Source organism: Canis lupus, chromosome 7 (assembly GCF_003254725.2).
Source record: "Canis lupus dingo isolate Sandy chromosome 7, ASM325472v2, whole genome shotgun sequence".
In the NCBI taxonomy this organism is placed as follows: domain Eukaryota; kingdom Metazoa; phylum Chordata; class Mammalia; order Carnivora; family Canidae; genus Canis; species Canis lupus.
The window spans coordinates 77626828-77644850 of record NC_064249.1 but is presented as its reverse complement, the minus strand read 5'-3'; the positions used below and the strand labels follow the sequence as shown (position 1 = coordinate 77644850).

At 44.2% G+C, this 18023-nt stretch overlaps 1 protein-coding gene across 6 annotated transcripts in view; it reads right to left on the bottom strand.

The window, feature by feature from the left end:
• Nucleotides 1-18023, bottom strand: part of PRELID3A (PRELI domain containing 3A) — a 50023-nt gene that overhangs the window by 26305 nt on the left and 5695 nt on the right. For 4 of the 6 annotated variants that reach the window (XM_025429580.3, XM_025429581.3, XM_025429583.3 and 1 more), the window contains 4 exons: nt 14970-15138; nt 13605-13694; nt 12534-12604; nt 12334-12436 (listed from right to left, as the gene is read on the bottom strand). In XM_025429580.3, coding sequence (XP_025285365.1) covers nt 12334-12436; nt 12534-12604; nt 13605-13694; nt 14970-15138 — 433 coding nt within the window. Of the gene's footprint in view, nt 1-7020; nt 9709-10830; nt 10919-12333; nt 12437-12533; nt 12605-13604; nt 13695-14969; nt 15139-17733; nt 17893-18023 lie in introns of those variants that run through there. The other 2 variants (XM_025429582.3, XM_049111884.1) reach the window with 2 other exon arrangements.

Genomic DNA, 18023 nt, shown 5'->3' with positions numbered 1-18023 from the left:
TTTTCTTTTTAAGAATTTATTTATTTATTTATTTATTTATTTATTTATTTATTTATAAAGATTTTATTTATTTATTCATAGAGACACAGCTAGAGAGAGAGAGGCAGAGACACAGGCAGAGAGAGAAGCAGGCACCATGCAGGGAGCCCGATGCGGGACTCGATCCGGGGTCTCCAGGATCACACCCGGGCTGCAGGTGGCACTAAACCGCTGCGCCACCGGGGCTGCCCAGATTTTATTTATTTATTCATGAGAGACACAGAGAAAGGCAGAGACACAGGCAGAGGGAGAGCAGGCCCCATGCAGGGATCCTGATGCAGGACTTGATCCCGGGTCCCTGGGATCACGACTTCAGCTGAAGGCAGACAGACGCTTAATGACTGAACCTCCCTGGCATCCTGTGTACTTGTTTTCAATACTTTTGGGTATATAACTAAGGGTGGAGTGGCTATGCCATTTTACATTTACACCAATATGAACAAAGGTTCCAAGTTCTCCACATCTTTGCAAATGCTTACTTTCCACTTAGTTTATTATAGCCATTCCAGTGGTTATGAGTGGTTTCTGTGGGTTCCATTTGCATTTCCTAATGAATAATGAGGTTGAGCATTTTTTTTCTTGTAGTTATTGGCCATTTGTATGTCTTCTTTGGAGAAATATCTATTCAGATTCTTTGTCCATTTTTTAGAAAAAGTTTTTATTTTTCATGCCTGATTGGGAGGGGCAGGAGAGGGGGGAAAGAGAATCTTAAACAGACTCCCCACTGAGCTTGGATCCTGACACAGGGCTCAATCCCATGATCCCAAGATCACAGTCTGAGTGGAAATCAAGGGTATGACCCTTAACCAACTGTGCCACCCAGGCGTCCCTGCACATTTTAACATTGAGTTTTCTTTTTGTGGTTGACTTGTAAGAGGTATTTTATATATTCTGAATAATAGACCCTTACCAGATACATGATTTGCCATTTTTTTCTTCCATTCTGTAGCTTGTCTTTCTGCTTTCTTGATAATGTTCTTTAATGCACAAAATTTTTAATTATGATGAAGCCAAATTTATCTTTCTCTTTTGTTGTCATATTTAGGAATCCATTGCCAAATCCAAGATCATGAATATATAATCCTATGTTTTCTTCTAAGAGTTGTATAGTTTTTGTTCTTGTACACAGGTCTTTGATCCATTTTGAGTTAGTTTTTGTATATGGTGTGAGGTAGTGGTCCAACTTCATTCTCTTATACGTAGATATCCAGTTGTCCCAGCACCATTTGTTGAAGAGACTAATCTTCATTGAATTGCTTTGGTACCATAGTTGAATATTAATTGACCACAGATACATAGGTTTACCTCTGGACTCTCACTTTGAGTCCATTGGCCTATTTGTCTCTCTTTATGTTGGTCTCACATTGTTTTGAGTACTGTAGCTTTATATGAAGTTTTGAAATTGGGAAGTATGAGTACTCCAAGTTTGTTCTTATATTTCAATATTATCTTGGCTATGCAGGATACCTTACAATTCCATACAAATTTGAGGATGGGCTTTTCCATTTCTGGGAGGGAAAAAAAGCTATAGGAGTTTTTGTAAGAACTGCCTTGATTCTTTAGAACATTATGGGTAGTGTTGCCATCTTAACAATTATTAGTCTTCCAGTCCATGAATGAGGGATGTCTTTTCATTTATTTATGTCTTTTTTCATTTTTTTTTCTAGAAGATAGATTGATTGATTTTTAGAGAGAGTGTGTGTGTGCAGTGGGAGAGAATGAAAGAGACAGAATCCCAAGCGGACTCCCTGCTGTGTGCAGAGCCCGACATAGGACTCAATCTCATGACTCAGAGATCCTGACCTGAGTCAAAATCAATAATCAGATACTCAATTGACTGAGCCACCTAGGCAACCCCTTTTTTCATTTCTTTCTGCAATGTTTATAATTTTCAGTGTCCAGTCCTTCACTTTCTTCTTTTATTTCTATGTATTTTATTCTTTTGGATGCAACTATAAATTAGGTAGTTTTCTAATTTTCTTATCAGGTTGCTCATGGGTAAAGAAACAACTGATTTTTATATAGTGATCTTGTACCCTGTAATTTTGCCAAATTCCTTTATTAGCTTTCTTGTGGATTCTTTCTTCATTGGGTTTTCTATCTATAGAATCATGTCATCTGTGAATGTAGGTAGTTTTACTTCTTCCTTGCCAGTTCGGATGCCTAATACTTCATTTTCTTGTCTATAACTGCTCTGGCTAGAACTTCTAGTAAAATGCTTTTTGTCTTTTTTAAAAGATTTTATTTATTTATTGTTAATCCTTTAATATTTGGTAGAATTTACCAATAAAGCCATCTGGTCCTGATCTTTTTTGTTGTTGTTGGAGATTTGTTTTGTTTTGTCCTTCATTACTGATTTTATTTATTGGGGTCCTCTCTTTTTTTTTTTCTTGATAAGTCTGGCTAAAGGTTTATCAGTTTTATCTTTCCAAAGAACCAGCTCTGGTCTCACCAATTGGTTCTATTGTATTTTTAGTCTCTACTTCATTTACTTCTGCTTTAACCTTTATTATTTCCTTCCTTCTACTTCTACTGGCTTTGGGCTTTGTTTATTCTTTTTCTGTCTCCTTTAGGTGTAAGATTAGGTTGTTTATTTGAGCTTTTCCTTGTTTCTTGAGTTAGCCTGCATTGCTATCTAATTCCCTTTTAGAGCAGTTTAACTGTGTCCCTAAGATTTCAGACCACTGTGTTATTTTCATTTGTTTCCATGTACTTTTTTATTTCCTCTTTGATGCCTCAGTTGACTTAATCTCTATTTTTTAATTTTTAAAAAATATTTTATTTATTTATTTATGAGAGACACAGAGACAGAGAGGCAGAGACACACAGGCAGAGGGAGAAGCAGGCTCCATGCAGGGAGCCCGATGTGGGACTTGATCCCCCAGGACCCCAGGATCATGCCCCCGGCCGAAGGCAGGTGCTAAACCACTGAGCCACCCGGGGATCCCTGACTGAATCTTTAAAAAAAATAAAAATAAAAAAATAAAGTCCCCTACTATTATTGTATCACTAACAGTTTCTTCCTTTATGTATTTAGGTGCTCCTATGTTAGACCCATATTTACAACTGTTATCCTGTTGTTGGACTGTCCTCTTTATCATTATATTATGTCCTTCTTTGTATTTTGTTACAGTCTTTATTTTATAGTCTATTTTGTACAATATAAGTATTGCTATTCCAGCCTTCTTTCTGCTTCCATTGCATGGTTAAATGTTTTTCTATCACTTCACTTTCCATTTACATGTGTCTTTAGGTCTGAAGTGAGTCTGGTGTAGGCAGCATATAGATGGGTCTTGCTTTTTATCCATTGACCTGTTGCCATTTTGTTATTTGTTTTACAGTTGCTTTCTTGGTTTTTCTCTGTTCCTTTCTTTTCTTATTCTCTTCCCTTGTGGTTTGATGACTTTCTTTAGGGTTATGCTTGAATTCTTTTCTCTTTACTTTTTGTGCATCTACTGTAGGTTTTTGATGTGTGATTACCATTAGGCTCATCTATTGCATTGTACTCATACAGCAGTGCATATTATTAAGTTGATGATCACTTCGGTTCTAAAAGCACTAAATTTTTACTTCCCAATCTCACATTTTATGTATACAATGTCATATTTCATATCCTTTTGTGAACTCCTTGATTGATTTTTGTAGATATTATTGACTTTATTGCTTTCCTGCTTTAAACTCCATACTAGTTTTATAAGTGCTTAATCTATTACTTTTATTACATGTTTGCATTGACTTGTGAAGTGTTTTCCTTTCATAATTTTCCTACTCCCAATTATGACTTTTTCCCCCAAAGAATTCCCTTTAACATTTCTTGTAAGACTGGTTTAGTGATGAATTCTTTTTAACTTCTGTTGTTTGTCTGGGAACTCTTTATTGCTCCTTCTATTCTGAATGATAACCTTGCTTGATAGAGTGTTCTTGGTTTCACAGTTATACCTTGAATATATCATGCCACTCCCTTCTGGCCTGCAAAGTTTCTGCTAAAAAATCAGCTGATAGCCTTATGGGGTTTCCTTTGTGTGTAACTGTATTTTTTTTCTTGCTGCTTTTAACATTCTTTATCACTACTTTAAAAAAAATATTTTATTTATTTATTCATGAGAGAGAGAGAAAGAGAGAGAGGCAGAGGGAGAAGCAGGCTCCATGCAGGAAGCCCGGTGTGGAACTCGATCCTGAGACTCCAGGATCATGCCCTGGGCCAAAGGCAGGCACTAAACCGCTGAGCCACCCAGGAATCCCAATCATTACTTTTTACCATTTTAATTACTAGGTGTCTTGGTGTGGGCCTCCTTGAGTCAATTGTCTTGGGTACTTTCACTTCTTGGATCTGGATGTCTGTTTCCTTCTCCAGATTAGGGAAATTTTCAGGTATTATTTCTTCAAATAAATTTATCCCCTGAGAAGGGGGGGATCCCTGTTTTCCTTATGGGATCCCTATAATGTGAATGTTATTACACTTGATGTCACTGAGTTCCCTTAATCTATTCTTACTTTTTCTTCTTCATTTTTCTTTTTGCTATTCAGCTTGGCTGCTTTCCATTACCCTGTCTTCCAAGTCACTAATTTGTTCTTCTGCCTCCTCTAATCTGCTATTCATTCCCTCTGGTGTATTTCTTATTTCAGTTAATGAGTTCTTCATCTCTAGTTGGTTCTTTTGTTATACCTATATTTTCAATCTCCTTGTTGAGGATCTCACTGAGATCCACTACCCTTTTCTCAAGTCCAGGGACAATTTTTATAATCATTCCTTTTCAATTCTTTATCAGGCATACTGCTTATCTTTAGCTCTTGTGCTGTGATTTTGTGTTCTTGCACTGGGGACATATTCCTCTGTCTCCTCATTTTGTCTAACTGTGTTTGTCTCTATGGGTAGGAAAACCAGCTACATCTCTTGATCTTAAAAGTAGTGGCCTCATGAAGAAGAGGACCTGTGATGTCCTGCAGCACAATGCTTCCTGTTCACCAGAACCAGGCACTTCAGGGATGTCTCCTGTGGGGGCTGTGTGTGTCCTACTATTGTGCCTGAGACACATTTGCCTTCAGTTCAGTCATTTGCAATGGCTCTCTTTGCCTGCTGTGGGCTCACTGGGCAGGGTTTGGGCTCTGTTGTTAGAGGACCAGTTAGGCTGCATGCCTGCCCTCAGCCCACCTGCCTGAGTTGCAGTCACACCAAACTGGAGGGTGCTCTTCCTGTGCTGCCCCCTAAGAGGCTTTGGTTGGAAGGTTTTCAATTACTGATTCAGTATCTTTGACTGTCATAGGCCTGTCGAGATCCTATTTCTTCTTAAATCAGTTTTGGTAATTTGTGTGGTTCTAATAGTTTGTCACATATAGGTCATCTAATCTGTTGGTATACAATTGTTCACAGTATTCTCTTACATCCTTTTATTTTTTGTAAGATGTGTAGTAATGCCCCACTTTCATTTCTGATATTTTTATTTTGAATCCTTTTTATTCTTGATCAGTCTAAAAGTTTGTGAACTTTGATTTTTTTCAACCTAACAACTTTTGATTTCAATAATTCTCTTTTTCTATTCTCTGTTTATCTCCTCTGTAATCTTTATCATTTCTTTCCATTTGAAGCCATGGGTTTAGTTTGTTCTTCATTTTCCAGTTCCTTAAAGTCAGGGTAATGATTTGAGATCTTGGTATGCCTGGGTGGCTCAGAGGTTGAGCATCTGCCTTCAGCTCAGGGCATGATCCTGGGGTCCTGGGATCAAGTCCCACATCAGGCTCCCTGCATGGAGCCTGCTTCTCCCTCTGCCTGTGTCTCTGCCTCTCTGTCTCTCTGTGTCTCTCACGAATAAATAAATAAAATCTTAAAAATAAAAAATAAAATTTTCTCTCCTATAAAAAAAATGATTTGAGATCTTTCCTCTTTTTTAATGGAGGTATTTGCAATGTGTATTTCCCTCTGATAACTGCTCTCACTGCATCCTGTAAGTTTTCATATGTTGTGTTTTCATTTTCATTCATCTTAAAATGTTTTAATTTCATTTGTAACTTCTTCTTTGATTCACTAGTTATTAGAAATATAGTTTTAAAATTCCACGTATTTCTTTATTTACCTTATTGTACTGCTGATTTCTAATTTCACTTCACTGGGATCACAAAAGATACTTTGTATGATTTAAGTCTTCTTAAATTTATTGAGACTTGGTGTTTGGCCTAATATATGGTTTGTCCTAGAGAATAATCCATGGGCTCTTGAGAAAAATGTGTATTGTGCTATTGGATGAAGTATTATATGAATGTCTGTTAGGTCAAGTTTTTTTTTTTAGTATTCAAGTCCTCCATTTCCTTATTGATCTTCTGTCTAGATGTCTTATCCATTATTGAAAGTTGATTATTGAAGTCTCCAGCTATTATTGGAGAATTGTCTTTCTCCCTTTGTTCTGCTATTGTTTGCTTTATATATTTGGGGGCTTTGGAGCTTGGTGTGTAAATGGTTAAAACTTTTGTCTTCTTGATGAACTGACCCTTTCACTGATATATAATGTCCTTGTTTTCTTGTAATCATTTGTGACCCAAAGTAGATGTTGTCTGAGATTAGTATGGTCATTTCAGCTCTCTTGGTTATTATTTCCATGGAATATCTTTTTCAGTCCTTTCACATTCCAGCCATTTGTTTATGTCTTTGTATCTAAAGTGAGTCTCTGGTAGCATATATAGGAGGATCATGTTTTTTCATCCATTCTGCCAATCTCTGTCCTTTAATTGGTGAGTTTAATCTATTTACTTTTAAAGTAATTAATGCTAAAGAAGCACTAACTTCTTACATTGTTCATGGTTTTCTGTGAGTTTCATAATTTTCTGTTCCTGAATTCTTTCCATTCTCATCTGTTGTGTTTGATTTTTTTTTTCTAGAGTACATTTTGATTCCTCCTGCTTCTTTTCTGGATATGTCTTAATTATTTTCTTACTGATTACCCTGGTGATTATAATTAGTGTCTTAAAGTCAGAAAAATCTAATTTGAATTGATACAAATTTGGCTTTAATAATGTATTAGGGTTCTCCAGAGAAACAGAACCAATAGAATGTGTGTCTATATACAGACATTATTTTAAGCAATTGGCTGACATAATTATGGAGGCTGGCAAGTCCAAAATCTTCAGAGTGCATTAATCAAGATTCATTAAGTGCTCTCTTGGTTGAAGTATTCTATTATAATTCACAGTCCTACAAAAGTTGATTCTGTCACTTTTTGCCAGCTTATTGGTTATTTCAGTGGAGAGACCAATCCTGGGAACACCTACCTCTACCATTTTCCATGATGTTACTATTTATATTTTTTAACTTTTAATATTGAAATTATATAGATTCACAAGAAGCTGCAAAGATATTACAGAAATATCCCATTTGCCCTTTACCCACTTCCTCCAATAACATTTTGCATAATTATAATACAATATCAAAATTAGGAATTTAACATGCACAGTGCAACACAATGAATTTTTAAAGTTCACTTCAAATGAGGCTTAAGTGCATGAAATTTCACATCAAGGATAAAGCGATCCTAAAAGTTTTCAGAGAGAAAAAAGAAGTCACATACAGAGGATCAATCAGATCAGAGTGGAATGCAACAGAACAATGCCTTCAAAACTCTGAGGGGAAGTATTTTGTTTTAGAATATATGTCCAGGTATGCTATGAATGAACCATGAGAATAGAAGTGACATTTTCAGATGTGCGAAGTATTAGAAGCCATGATGAGATGTTCTCCATCCTGTGACAGGAAAGAGAAAGAGGAAGTAGGGAAGCAGGGAAAAAAGGGGCTCCAGGAAAGAGGGTCAAGGAAATGCCCAGAAATGCTCAAAAAAGGGGATGACAGCTACATGGCTGCTCAGTCAGAGAGTAAAACCTGACTTCCAGAAAGGACGGTGCCTAGGAATCTGGGAAGGGGTTACCCCAAAAGACTGACCTATGGAAAATGACATCATGAGGTACTGCAGAGTGAGTGGAGGTGTGCAAGGGCTCAGCCAGAGACCTTTAAAAAATAAAATAAAATAGGTGAAAATAATAAGACAATTATTATCCCCAAAGGGTATAATACAGCTGTATAAAAAAGAAAATGCAGTTATGGCCTGGTGACAAGCAATAGCTCTGTATTTGTATTTTCAGAATTATGGAAACTCTGAATGTGCTTTCAATAATATAGCTATTTTGAGGGAAAGGGAGAGGAGAGGAAGAGATGACAGAGAGAAAATAATAGTTTACCAAACAGGTAAATAATATATCGATAATGTCTAAAATTGGCAAATGAAGAAATAGCAGGATATACTTACTTAGGAATCTAGCAGTAAAAGCCAAAAACTGCCAAAAGTGTCAAGCGTCCCCTTAGAAGGGTAGAAATGTGCTTTGCAGAAGGAGTAAGGGCAGGTTATTTTAAATTATTTAAATATTTTAAATCCTTTAACTCTGATTTACCATGAGCTATAATATATTCTTTTTTAAAAAAAAACTTTTATTATTTCATTTGTCAGAGAGAGAGAGAGAGTGTGTGAGCAGGGAGAGGGAGAGGCAGACTCCCGGATGAGGAGGGAGCCCGATCCCAGGACCCTGGGATTACAACCTGAGCCAAAGGCAGATGCTCAACCAATTGAGCCTCTCATACACCCTTAAGCATAAAATATTCTGTTAAAAATATAAATGAGTATTTCATGTTGGATTAGAAGTACTATTATCAAACAAAAAGCATTATCTAAAAAATGGTAGACACAGTTCTACTCATCGTTTAAGGAGGAGGCCTTCTCTAAAGTTTTTAGATTTTGAAGCATACTGAAAGATTTTATAGTCTACTTCTGAAAAGGGGGAAGTTAAAACTCCCCACTGGGAAGTACCTTAAGAAGCTAATAGGACAGCTCAAGCTCACAAGCATTTTGTGACCACCTCCTCACAATGGCTCCACGTGCATGAGCCTCCTCAGGGACAGGTCTGAATGGTGACAAGTAACAAGCCTTCATTCAGCCCCTGGGGTCACTGGTCCAGGAGCCCAGGACAAGCCAGCCACAGCCTGAAGGCAGAGCACTTTGCTCCCTTGGCCGGTTCCAACTGTGTGATGGGACAGCTCACAGTGCTGTCACCACACACGTCACCATGGGGGTGAATGCCCCTATTCTAGCATGTGCAGACCCGCATTAACCGCAGGAAGAAGGATGCATGGCGACAGCATCTGAAGTGACAGAGAGTGGCCAGATACGTGTGAAGAGACTGGCAGTGCCGGCAGTTGGCCAAGAGGCATAGGAAGGAAATGGGGAGTCATCAGGAGAGAGTAAACTTGTTTAGTAAGATCCCAAGAGTCAGCAGAAAATTGCTGGGAGCTGCTGCCCCGGGGAAGACAGACAAGGCCCCACAGCAGTCTGACAACACGGCCCGGGGGTGGCTGGCTCGTGGGCAGCGGCAGAATGGCAGCTTTGCGGCCCTTGCCCTCCTCCTGCTGGGGGGTTCTTCCCTTCTTTGGGTCTCACTCTGCAACAGATGGGCCTCCTGTCTTGAGTGGTCTCGCCGAAGAGCCCGGTGGACACTGTGACCAGGCAAGTGGCAGATTCCAGCCGATTCCACACCTCTCCCAGACTGGGCGAACCATATTCAAGGTTCACTTATTTCTTCCTTCCTTTTTTTCTTCTGTTCTTTCTTTCTTTCTTCTTTGATTTTTGGGTGAGGCATCTGATTAAAGATTGAGGCAGTTTAGCTCCAGTTTATGAGGAAACAGAAGGTGACAGAGTCCACAGCTCAGAGTGACACATCACACACGCCACACTGCCCACACACACTGTGTTCACCAGATGGTCGGGCTCTCTATGTGTGGTCACCCTAGTGGTGCGTCCATGGAGGAAGAGAGCCCCGGCATCCTATCATGACTTTGGATTCAAGGTGAAGGTCTCTGGCAAACTCAAGCTGCAGTGGGAAGTTCTTAAAGGAGCCTGAACGACATGGCTCCCATTTGCTGACTGAGGCACCGAGTGTGTACACACATGCTGCAGACAGACAGACAGACCAACCATGGGAGGAAGCAGGGCCCAGAGCAGTACAGGATGGAAAGTCAACAGGGTGAGGGTTTCAAGGCAGGAGTATAAGGATTCCCTAAACAGAGGGAAGCAGGAAACTCTCTGACTTTCCTATGAGGTATGAAGATGACTGCCAACTAACTGTCAAACCCCTTTCTGATAGTCCAGCCACTGGTGCCCTAGGAAACCAAGGAATGTTTGTGAAGTTCAAGAAGACGCTAGAAATGGCTTCTGCCACTAAAAGAGAAGAGCCAGTGGTGGTCACATGGCTGGGTGCCAGCCTGTGAGGAGCAGGACTTCCACCCCTGCCCCCACAACGCTGATGCAAGGGCACAGGGCATTCTCTAGGAGAACACGTGCAAATATTCAGATCCTGCTCAAACTGAAAAAAATCCTCCCATCTGATCGGGTCCTCCATGCTGTCCAGCACTGCTAGTGAAAGCCTCTTTCCTGATGATGCGCTAATTCTAGGAAATGTTAAAGCAAGCAGGTACTGAGAACAGCTTGGGGTGGGGTGGGGTGGGGGGGCTGCGCAGCCTCTCTTAGAGACCAGGTAACAAATATCCAAGTCTCCCTGGGAAATAAATCCTGCCATGAAACAAGGAGATGAATTAGGAAGAGGATGAAGAGGAAATGGCTGTTTCCATTCCAGAAGATACTTAGGAGCCCAGGGCTGGAGACGCATGCAGCTGTACCTTTAACTACCCAGCACGGCACACCATGCACATACTTATTAGCAAGATGCTAAGTTCTCTACGGGGTTAAAGAGTACTATAGTTACCACTGTTCAGCATTAGGTCCAGGGGCAGACCCCGTTAGCTCACGGCGCGCTCAGAATTTTCAATTATCCACTCAATAGCCGCCCACCCCTGGAACAACACAGAAAAGTTCAACATGGTGTAAGAATTCTGCTCGTCTCACTGCAGACAGCAGGCCACAGCCTGTACTTTCAACGGTACAAGCGCAGCACCACAGTTTTAAGGGCGGCACAGCAGTAACCGTCCAGGAATGGTCTTCCCTGTGAGGGGAGCTTCTCGAGCTCAGAAATCTGGGTGAGGGTGTGCCTTCTGCCCAAAATTCTCGCCACGGCGTGGGCAGTGCGGACACCGTCATGTCCTGCATGCAGGGCAAGGGGCAGCTTCACAGGCTCCTCAGGGACTCGGCCCACCCAAATGCCAGACCGGCCTGCTCCCCTTCCCCTGCCCCCTCTGCCCAGCTGGCGGGGACTGCCCTCAAGGGGTAGCAGCGCCCTGGGGAGGAAGTGATTGTGCCAGGCCTTCAGCACAACAACCCCTGACATAAAGCAAAATTGAAGACTTTCCTTTGGCCTCACTGAGTTTCCCCTGACTTTTCTCACAAGAGGTCTCAGGTGGCTTTGCCTCACCAAGTGGTCCCTTCCTCCCGTCATTTATTTTTCCAGCGAACATTTTGGGTGCCTGCCCTAGGCCGGACCGCGGACACACAAAGGCAAGGAAGGTTCCCTGTCCTTCCAGAAAGGCCTGCTGTGTGGGCACGAGGCAGGCGGCTCCAGGCACCCTGCTTCCCCTGCCTTCTCTGAACTGAGCTGAGCTCCTGCCAGCATTTCCCAGATGTAGATTGTCCTCAGAAACAGGGCAGACTGGCTCTTCTATCAGTACCGAGGCCACAAGTATTTTTCCCATTAAATGATGACAAGCATGGGAGGTGTCCCATGGATCCCCAGGGGGAAGACTTACTTCCAACCCAAACATACCGGCGGGGGTGTGGTGGGGGGACAGCCAAGGAGACATCAGCCTGTGAGGCAAGCTAAGGTGACAGAGGCCCTGCTCTAGCAGGTGACAGAGACCTTGAACGCAGGGCAACTGCCACTCCTCCCAGCCCTTTCCAGCAGCTTCCCGGAGAGGAGGCTGCCTCCCCGCCCCCAGCCCCCGGTGTCCACCAGCTTGCGCTGCCCTCCAGCTAGGGGCCTGGGGAGGGCGGCCTCCGGGGTCCAGCCTGCCTCCTGCCACCTCCGTGAAGCTGACCCCCCCCATCCTGCCACAGGCAGCTGCGTCCAGGGGGTCGGGCAAAGGGGGTTCAGCGCAGCCGCGCGAGCCAGACGGCGGGCAAGCAGGGCTGCTGGACGTCCCGCCTGACGTCGCCACCTCGGCTCAGCCCCGGCACCGAGCCTGGAGCCTGTGCAGTCGCAGCTTCAAGGCGCGCCCCGGCGGCCAGTGGAAGGTGCTGGGCCATCGCCAGCTTGCAGCCCTTGGTAGGACTTTCGGGACCCCCGCCCCCCCGGCACACGGCCGGGACCCAGCCGTACCTTCTTGGCGTTGGAGGAGATGGTGCTGGCCATCAGACTCTCCAGGTAGCTGCCGAGGCTGATCCCCTTCACGGTGATGATGGCTTCTTGCGTGAGCACCGTCCTGCGGAGGAGCAGGGGGCGAAGGGCTGAGGACCCCCGATGCGGGGGGGCCCTGACCCGGGAAGTCACCGCCACAGTCCCAGGGCGCAGCTGCTTACATTCCAGGGTCCTCCGGGTGGGGTGTGTACACCAGCCTCTCGTTCACCGACACCACGTTTGTGAGTGTGATCTTAAAACAAAAAATGGCTTTAGGTTCTATTTCTCTGGCATTTCTTCCTGAACCACCTGCCTGGACACTTCCATCCCAGAATCCGCACTCACTGAAGCCAGAATGGGCACCACGTCAGGTCTCAGAGGAACCTAGTCCTGGCTGCCCCCTCCCATCACCGTCACTTCTCCACACCCACCCCTCTGTCTGGCCTGGCCTTCGAGGCACTTCCAAACTGCCAGACCATCAGCCCTCATACAAAAGCGTAAAACTTCTGGGTTGGCATCCAGGTGAATGAGCACAAAGCTGCTGCTAAGTGTTTTTACAGAATATGATTTTATAAAAATAAACCATGTTTCTAGCCCAGGCATTTTCCCCAACATATTTTTTTGAATATGCAGTGAGCCAGTATAAATTTTTTCCAGAGAGGAGTGAAGTGGAAATGTGCTTTTAAAATTATTGCTAAAATCACATCTGCAGTTGCAAGTCAGGAGAGTGGTTATTTTGGGGGCAAGATGGGAGTGCCCCCCAGGAAGGAGCATAAGGGGGGCTCCTGAGGGATGGTCATATTCTGTCTCTGATCTGTCTGCTGTTTATAGAGGTATGTTCATTTGTTCATTTTATGACAATTATGTGCATTTTTCTGTACATTTCACTGGAATAAAACAATAACATACTGCTGAATAAATTCAGCCTTTCTATTAGAAATAAAAGATCAGGGATCCCCAGGTGGCGCAGTGGTTTAGCGCCTGCCTTTGGCCCAGGGCGCGATCCTGGAGACCCGGGATCGAATCCCACGTCGGGCTCCCGGTGCATGGAGCCTGCTTCTCTCTCTGCCTATGTTTCTGCCTCTCTCTCTTTCTCTGTGTGACTATCATAAATAAATAAAAACTAAAAAAAAAAAAAAAAGAAATAAAAGATCACTCAGACCAAAGGTGAGCTAGAAATAAAATGAAATGAAAACATTCCCCACCATCACCAGGAAATACCAAGCACCCTTCTCACTCAGGCCATTGCTTACATTGGTGGAACACAGTTCCATTTTCTTTTCTACTGGATCCACCACAGAATGTTCTTTGATGTATGTCAAAGTCCTACTGGTTCCCAAAATCTAAAAAAACAAAGCAAAACTGTCATCGTAACATGTCAAGAATGGCACTGTAGCATCAAACAGAAAATGCCGTTTCATTTACTGATTAAGCCCTTGATCGACAAGCGGTGCACGTGGGGATGCAGCTAGCCAGCCGCCCCCTGCCCCCCTCCCCGCACAGCTCCTCAGGGGGTCTCTGTCCCCGCAGGGGGGCCACCTCCAGCGAATGCATTCAGGGAGAGGCGGCCGGCCGTGTGACACAGCAATCAACACCTCGGCAAAAAGAAACCAGCGAGGGGGCAGGCCCCCTGCGGGTGGCAGGGCTGGAGGAAGAGGCAGCACGCAGGGGTCAGCGGGGTCAGCGGAGCCAGGGGTCAACTGCAGATGGGCTCCTGGGCCGGTACAGTGAGAGCCCAGCATGGCAAGAGAGGGAGAAGGCGGCCTCACTGGGGTGTCAGGCCATGTCAGGGCCTAGACCGTGTGTTGAGAAGAGAACAGGGGTCCCGACGAGCAGGAGAAAGTCGTGCTCAGATTTACACCTTTCATGACCTCGCTGATGGCTCTGCTTCAGAGACTTGTCATCAACTGAATGTGTCCCTCAAAGTTTGTCTGTTGACGTCCTGCGCTCCAGCCCCTCAGAATGTGACTGTACTTGGAAACAGGGCCTTTCAAGGGGTAATGCAGTTTAAATGGGGGTCCTGAGGGTGGGCCCTCAGCTGGTCTGAGACACGTCCTTATATGGAGGAGAGATGAGGACATCGGGAAGGGGACCCCAGGGCTGTGTGAGGCCCAGGGACCACCACCTGCAGAGGCAGCAGGAGGATGGGGCCCGGCCAGCCAAGGACAGAGGTGGCTGACCCTTCCCTACAGCCCTCGGGAAATCAGCCTGGAGGGCCTTGATTCTCGACCTTCAGCTTCCAGAGCCATGAGGAAGCAAACATCTATTGGAGCCTGGAGTCTGTGGTATCTGCTAGGGCAGCCCCAGGGGACATGGGACAGGGAGGTGCTGCAGGGCAGGGTTCTGTGCCGGTGGGGCAGGGGCTGAGGGTGGGGAGACATCAGGACCACACAGGCAGGAAACCAAATGAAGTTTACGGAGAAACTGGCCATGTCGCAGGCGTCCCTGCAGTCCTGAGTGGGTGCCCTAGGGGAAGGCTGTCACCCCCTGCAGATGGCTGGGCAGCGGCGGTGAGGGCGCAGCAGAATGATGCAGGTGTAGCCAGGGCGTATGGGTAAGTGGGCCACCGTAGGCCCGGGCAGGTGGGGGTGCCACAGGCCAAGCAGCTGTAGGCTCACCGCTTTCACGAAGCCGGGCAGCCCCCACTCAGTGCTGAGGAGGCGGTGGCTGTGCAGCCGGCCCCGGCCGTCCACACTGCGCTCCAGCACGTCCACTCCCACGACACAGGGGTTCATTGGATTCGGGTACTTCCTCATGGCAGCTTTGATGACGGTGTCCCAAGGGTGGCTGGAGGAAAAATATCATCACCCAGAATAAGCAGGCAATCCCTGCATTTGTGAAGTGTGCCAGAGTGGCACCAGGGAGCCAGAGATGTGGCTCACAGACTGAAAGGAAAATCGATGTTAATGCTCTCATCAAAACTTTTTCCTTCTGCTTTTAATTAAAGGTATATTCAAACTAATCTACCTGAGGCATCCGGATCCTGGATCCTGGATCCTGTAGTGAACACGGCATAACATATGGAGATACTGAACCACTGCTGCTACACCTAAAACTAATGTAACACTGTGTGTCAACTATACTTTAACAATAACAGATATTTAGGAAGTAGTAGTACTTTGTAATGAATTGTAAGAGAAAGATAGATAAAGTGACTGTACATTCCAGTTTGCCCAGGACGGTTCCGGTTTTTGTGTTTTGTCTTATTGCACATGTGAAGAGCATCACCTTTTACTTTCAGAAGCATCCCATTTGGATCATAAATTATGTATTAATCTTGAAAATAAGGAGATAGGAGGATTCAAGAATGATGCCCAGGTTTTTGTGTGGGTAGTTGGGCCTTTTATTGAAAGGGGATTTTTCTTAAAAGTTACACACAATTTTCAGCTGTGTAGGGGGGCAGCACCCCAGACCCCGCACATTATTCAAGGGTCCATTGTACTTTGTCCCCAATTTCTAAGTCGCATGTGATGTGTGTATGGTGTGAAGTGGCCAACATATTTTTTCTGATCATAAAAAGTATCCAAGATACTGAAAAATAAAGTATGAAATACAAAAGCACCCACCATCCACTATCCAAAGATGAGCCCAGCTTGTGGGAATCTCCGAAGGGGACCCCAGCTCTCCCTGAAGCTTCCCTTGCCACCACTTTTTCTCTGGCCCTAAGCCACTGCAGTGGGGAGTGGTCATGTTTGTCCGTGTTTTGTTTCCTGCTGTGGGAGAGCCATATTCACAGTGCCCCACTACTGGGGCAGTGCTCCTTCAGCGCTTGCTTAGGCTCCAAGCCCTGCAACTGCCCAGAGGGAGTCAGAGGTGCTACCTTCAGGTATGCAGGGCGGGCCTCCCCAGTAAGTGCTTATTTCCCTAATTTCTCCTTCCTCGAGCTGTGTGCGCTCCCAGGAAGCATCTGAGCCCAGGGCGAAGATGAGTATGTCAACACCACCATTGTTTTTGCAGATGTACGCAGACAAGTTTAAACGGCATGTATAGAACAGCTCAGAGTCAAGACCTAGAACAAGCATATGTGTGTGCGTCTGCACACACACACATACGCCTTACAAAAACTAAACTGGGATCATGCTCCAACCATACTCAGATTTACCATCTGCTTTTTATATTTAACTGATGAACATCTTCCTATATCATGAATCTATTTTCAGAAATCTGACTATAAAGAGCTACACAATAGGTCATCCTATAGATACTTGTATGTAACCAGTTCCCTATGGTAGGTTATTTAGATTGCTTCTAATTTTGCTCTGTAAAATAAAGACAGTAGCAAACATCTATGTACACTGATCTTTAACGTATCAAATTTTTCCTTAAGATTAATTCCTGTTCCATATTTGACATCCCTTTAAAATACCAGTTACCAACCATTAATTTACTTTATCCTCATAAAACTCTGTCCTGAGTCATAAAGTTTGCAGCAGGGCCTACACTAGAACCGGGTCCCCTAGCCTCTGCCCTCTGTTCTTTCCATTATGTTCCATGGCCTCTGAATCGTCAGAACTAGTCCGAAAAATCATCAGAACTAGTCCGAAATATCCTCTTTTCGGCAAAGAAATGCATTTTCAAACCATGGAGTCATGTCACTGAATTAATGGATCCACCAGCTTTAACATAAAGCAATGAAGAAGCAGAGACGTGGTTTACACCCGATCACCGTGGATGACCCAGGGAGCCGAGCTTCTTCTCTGAGGAAGAGCTGTTAGGGACGTGGTCGATCCAAGGTGAGGGAAGGAGGGAGAACCTGGACACGTGTGGGCAGCAAGGGATTGAGTCAGATGGGGGCTTTCTATGAAATACTGGGTGAGCACTGCAAGCCAAGGTCCTAAGAGTTGTTCCCTTAAAAATCACTAAGAGCCAAGGTCCTAAGAGTTGTTCCCTTAAAAATCACTAAGAATACCCTTTGCTTCCCAAAATTACTTAAAACTATCAAGAAGTTGACATATTTGTAGTAATCGTATCCTACACAGTAATCTTTCTTTTATGGGGAAATCTTGCATCTTAAAAAAAAAAGAAATCTTGCATCTTTCCAGTTGATGATTTAAACTAAATACAAGCCGCTTAAAACACTCACATAATAAATAATTCTACTGATTATAGGAGGAGGACCAAGCAAGTTAATATACACATCAACAGATGCAGGAAATAACATTTTGTTAAATTACAAGAGTTAATTAAGTACAGCAAGTTGGTATCACACACTTCCCGGTTAAAGGAGATAGCCTGACGTTCATTCGATTGGCAGAAACAGCAAAGTCTGGCAATATCAAGCGTTGGAGAAAAGGGGAGGCTGAGCTGAGGGTGGTAAATCAACCCAAGCCCCGAGAGACACTGAGAAGGCTGGCACCTGGGTGTCAGGGCTTGTGTTCTCACCTCTGTGAAGAGCTGCACTGAAGTGACTCCAAGCATGGGGTTCAAATTCAGCCCAAGCACTCCCTGGCTGTGTGACTGTGAGCAGGTTCCTCAACTTCTCTGAGCTTTCACTGTCTGTGTTGGGGGATGGTCATCCCGGCCCCCATCCCATACATTGTCCTGAAGGTTAAATGGGTTAATCTGTGGAAAGCATTTATAGCTGTGCTGGCATAACAGCCTCCAGTAAATGTTTCCTGTTCTCACTCCTTCAGAAGAGTGCCTGACACACGTGAGCCATCAGGATATCGTAG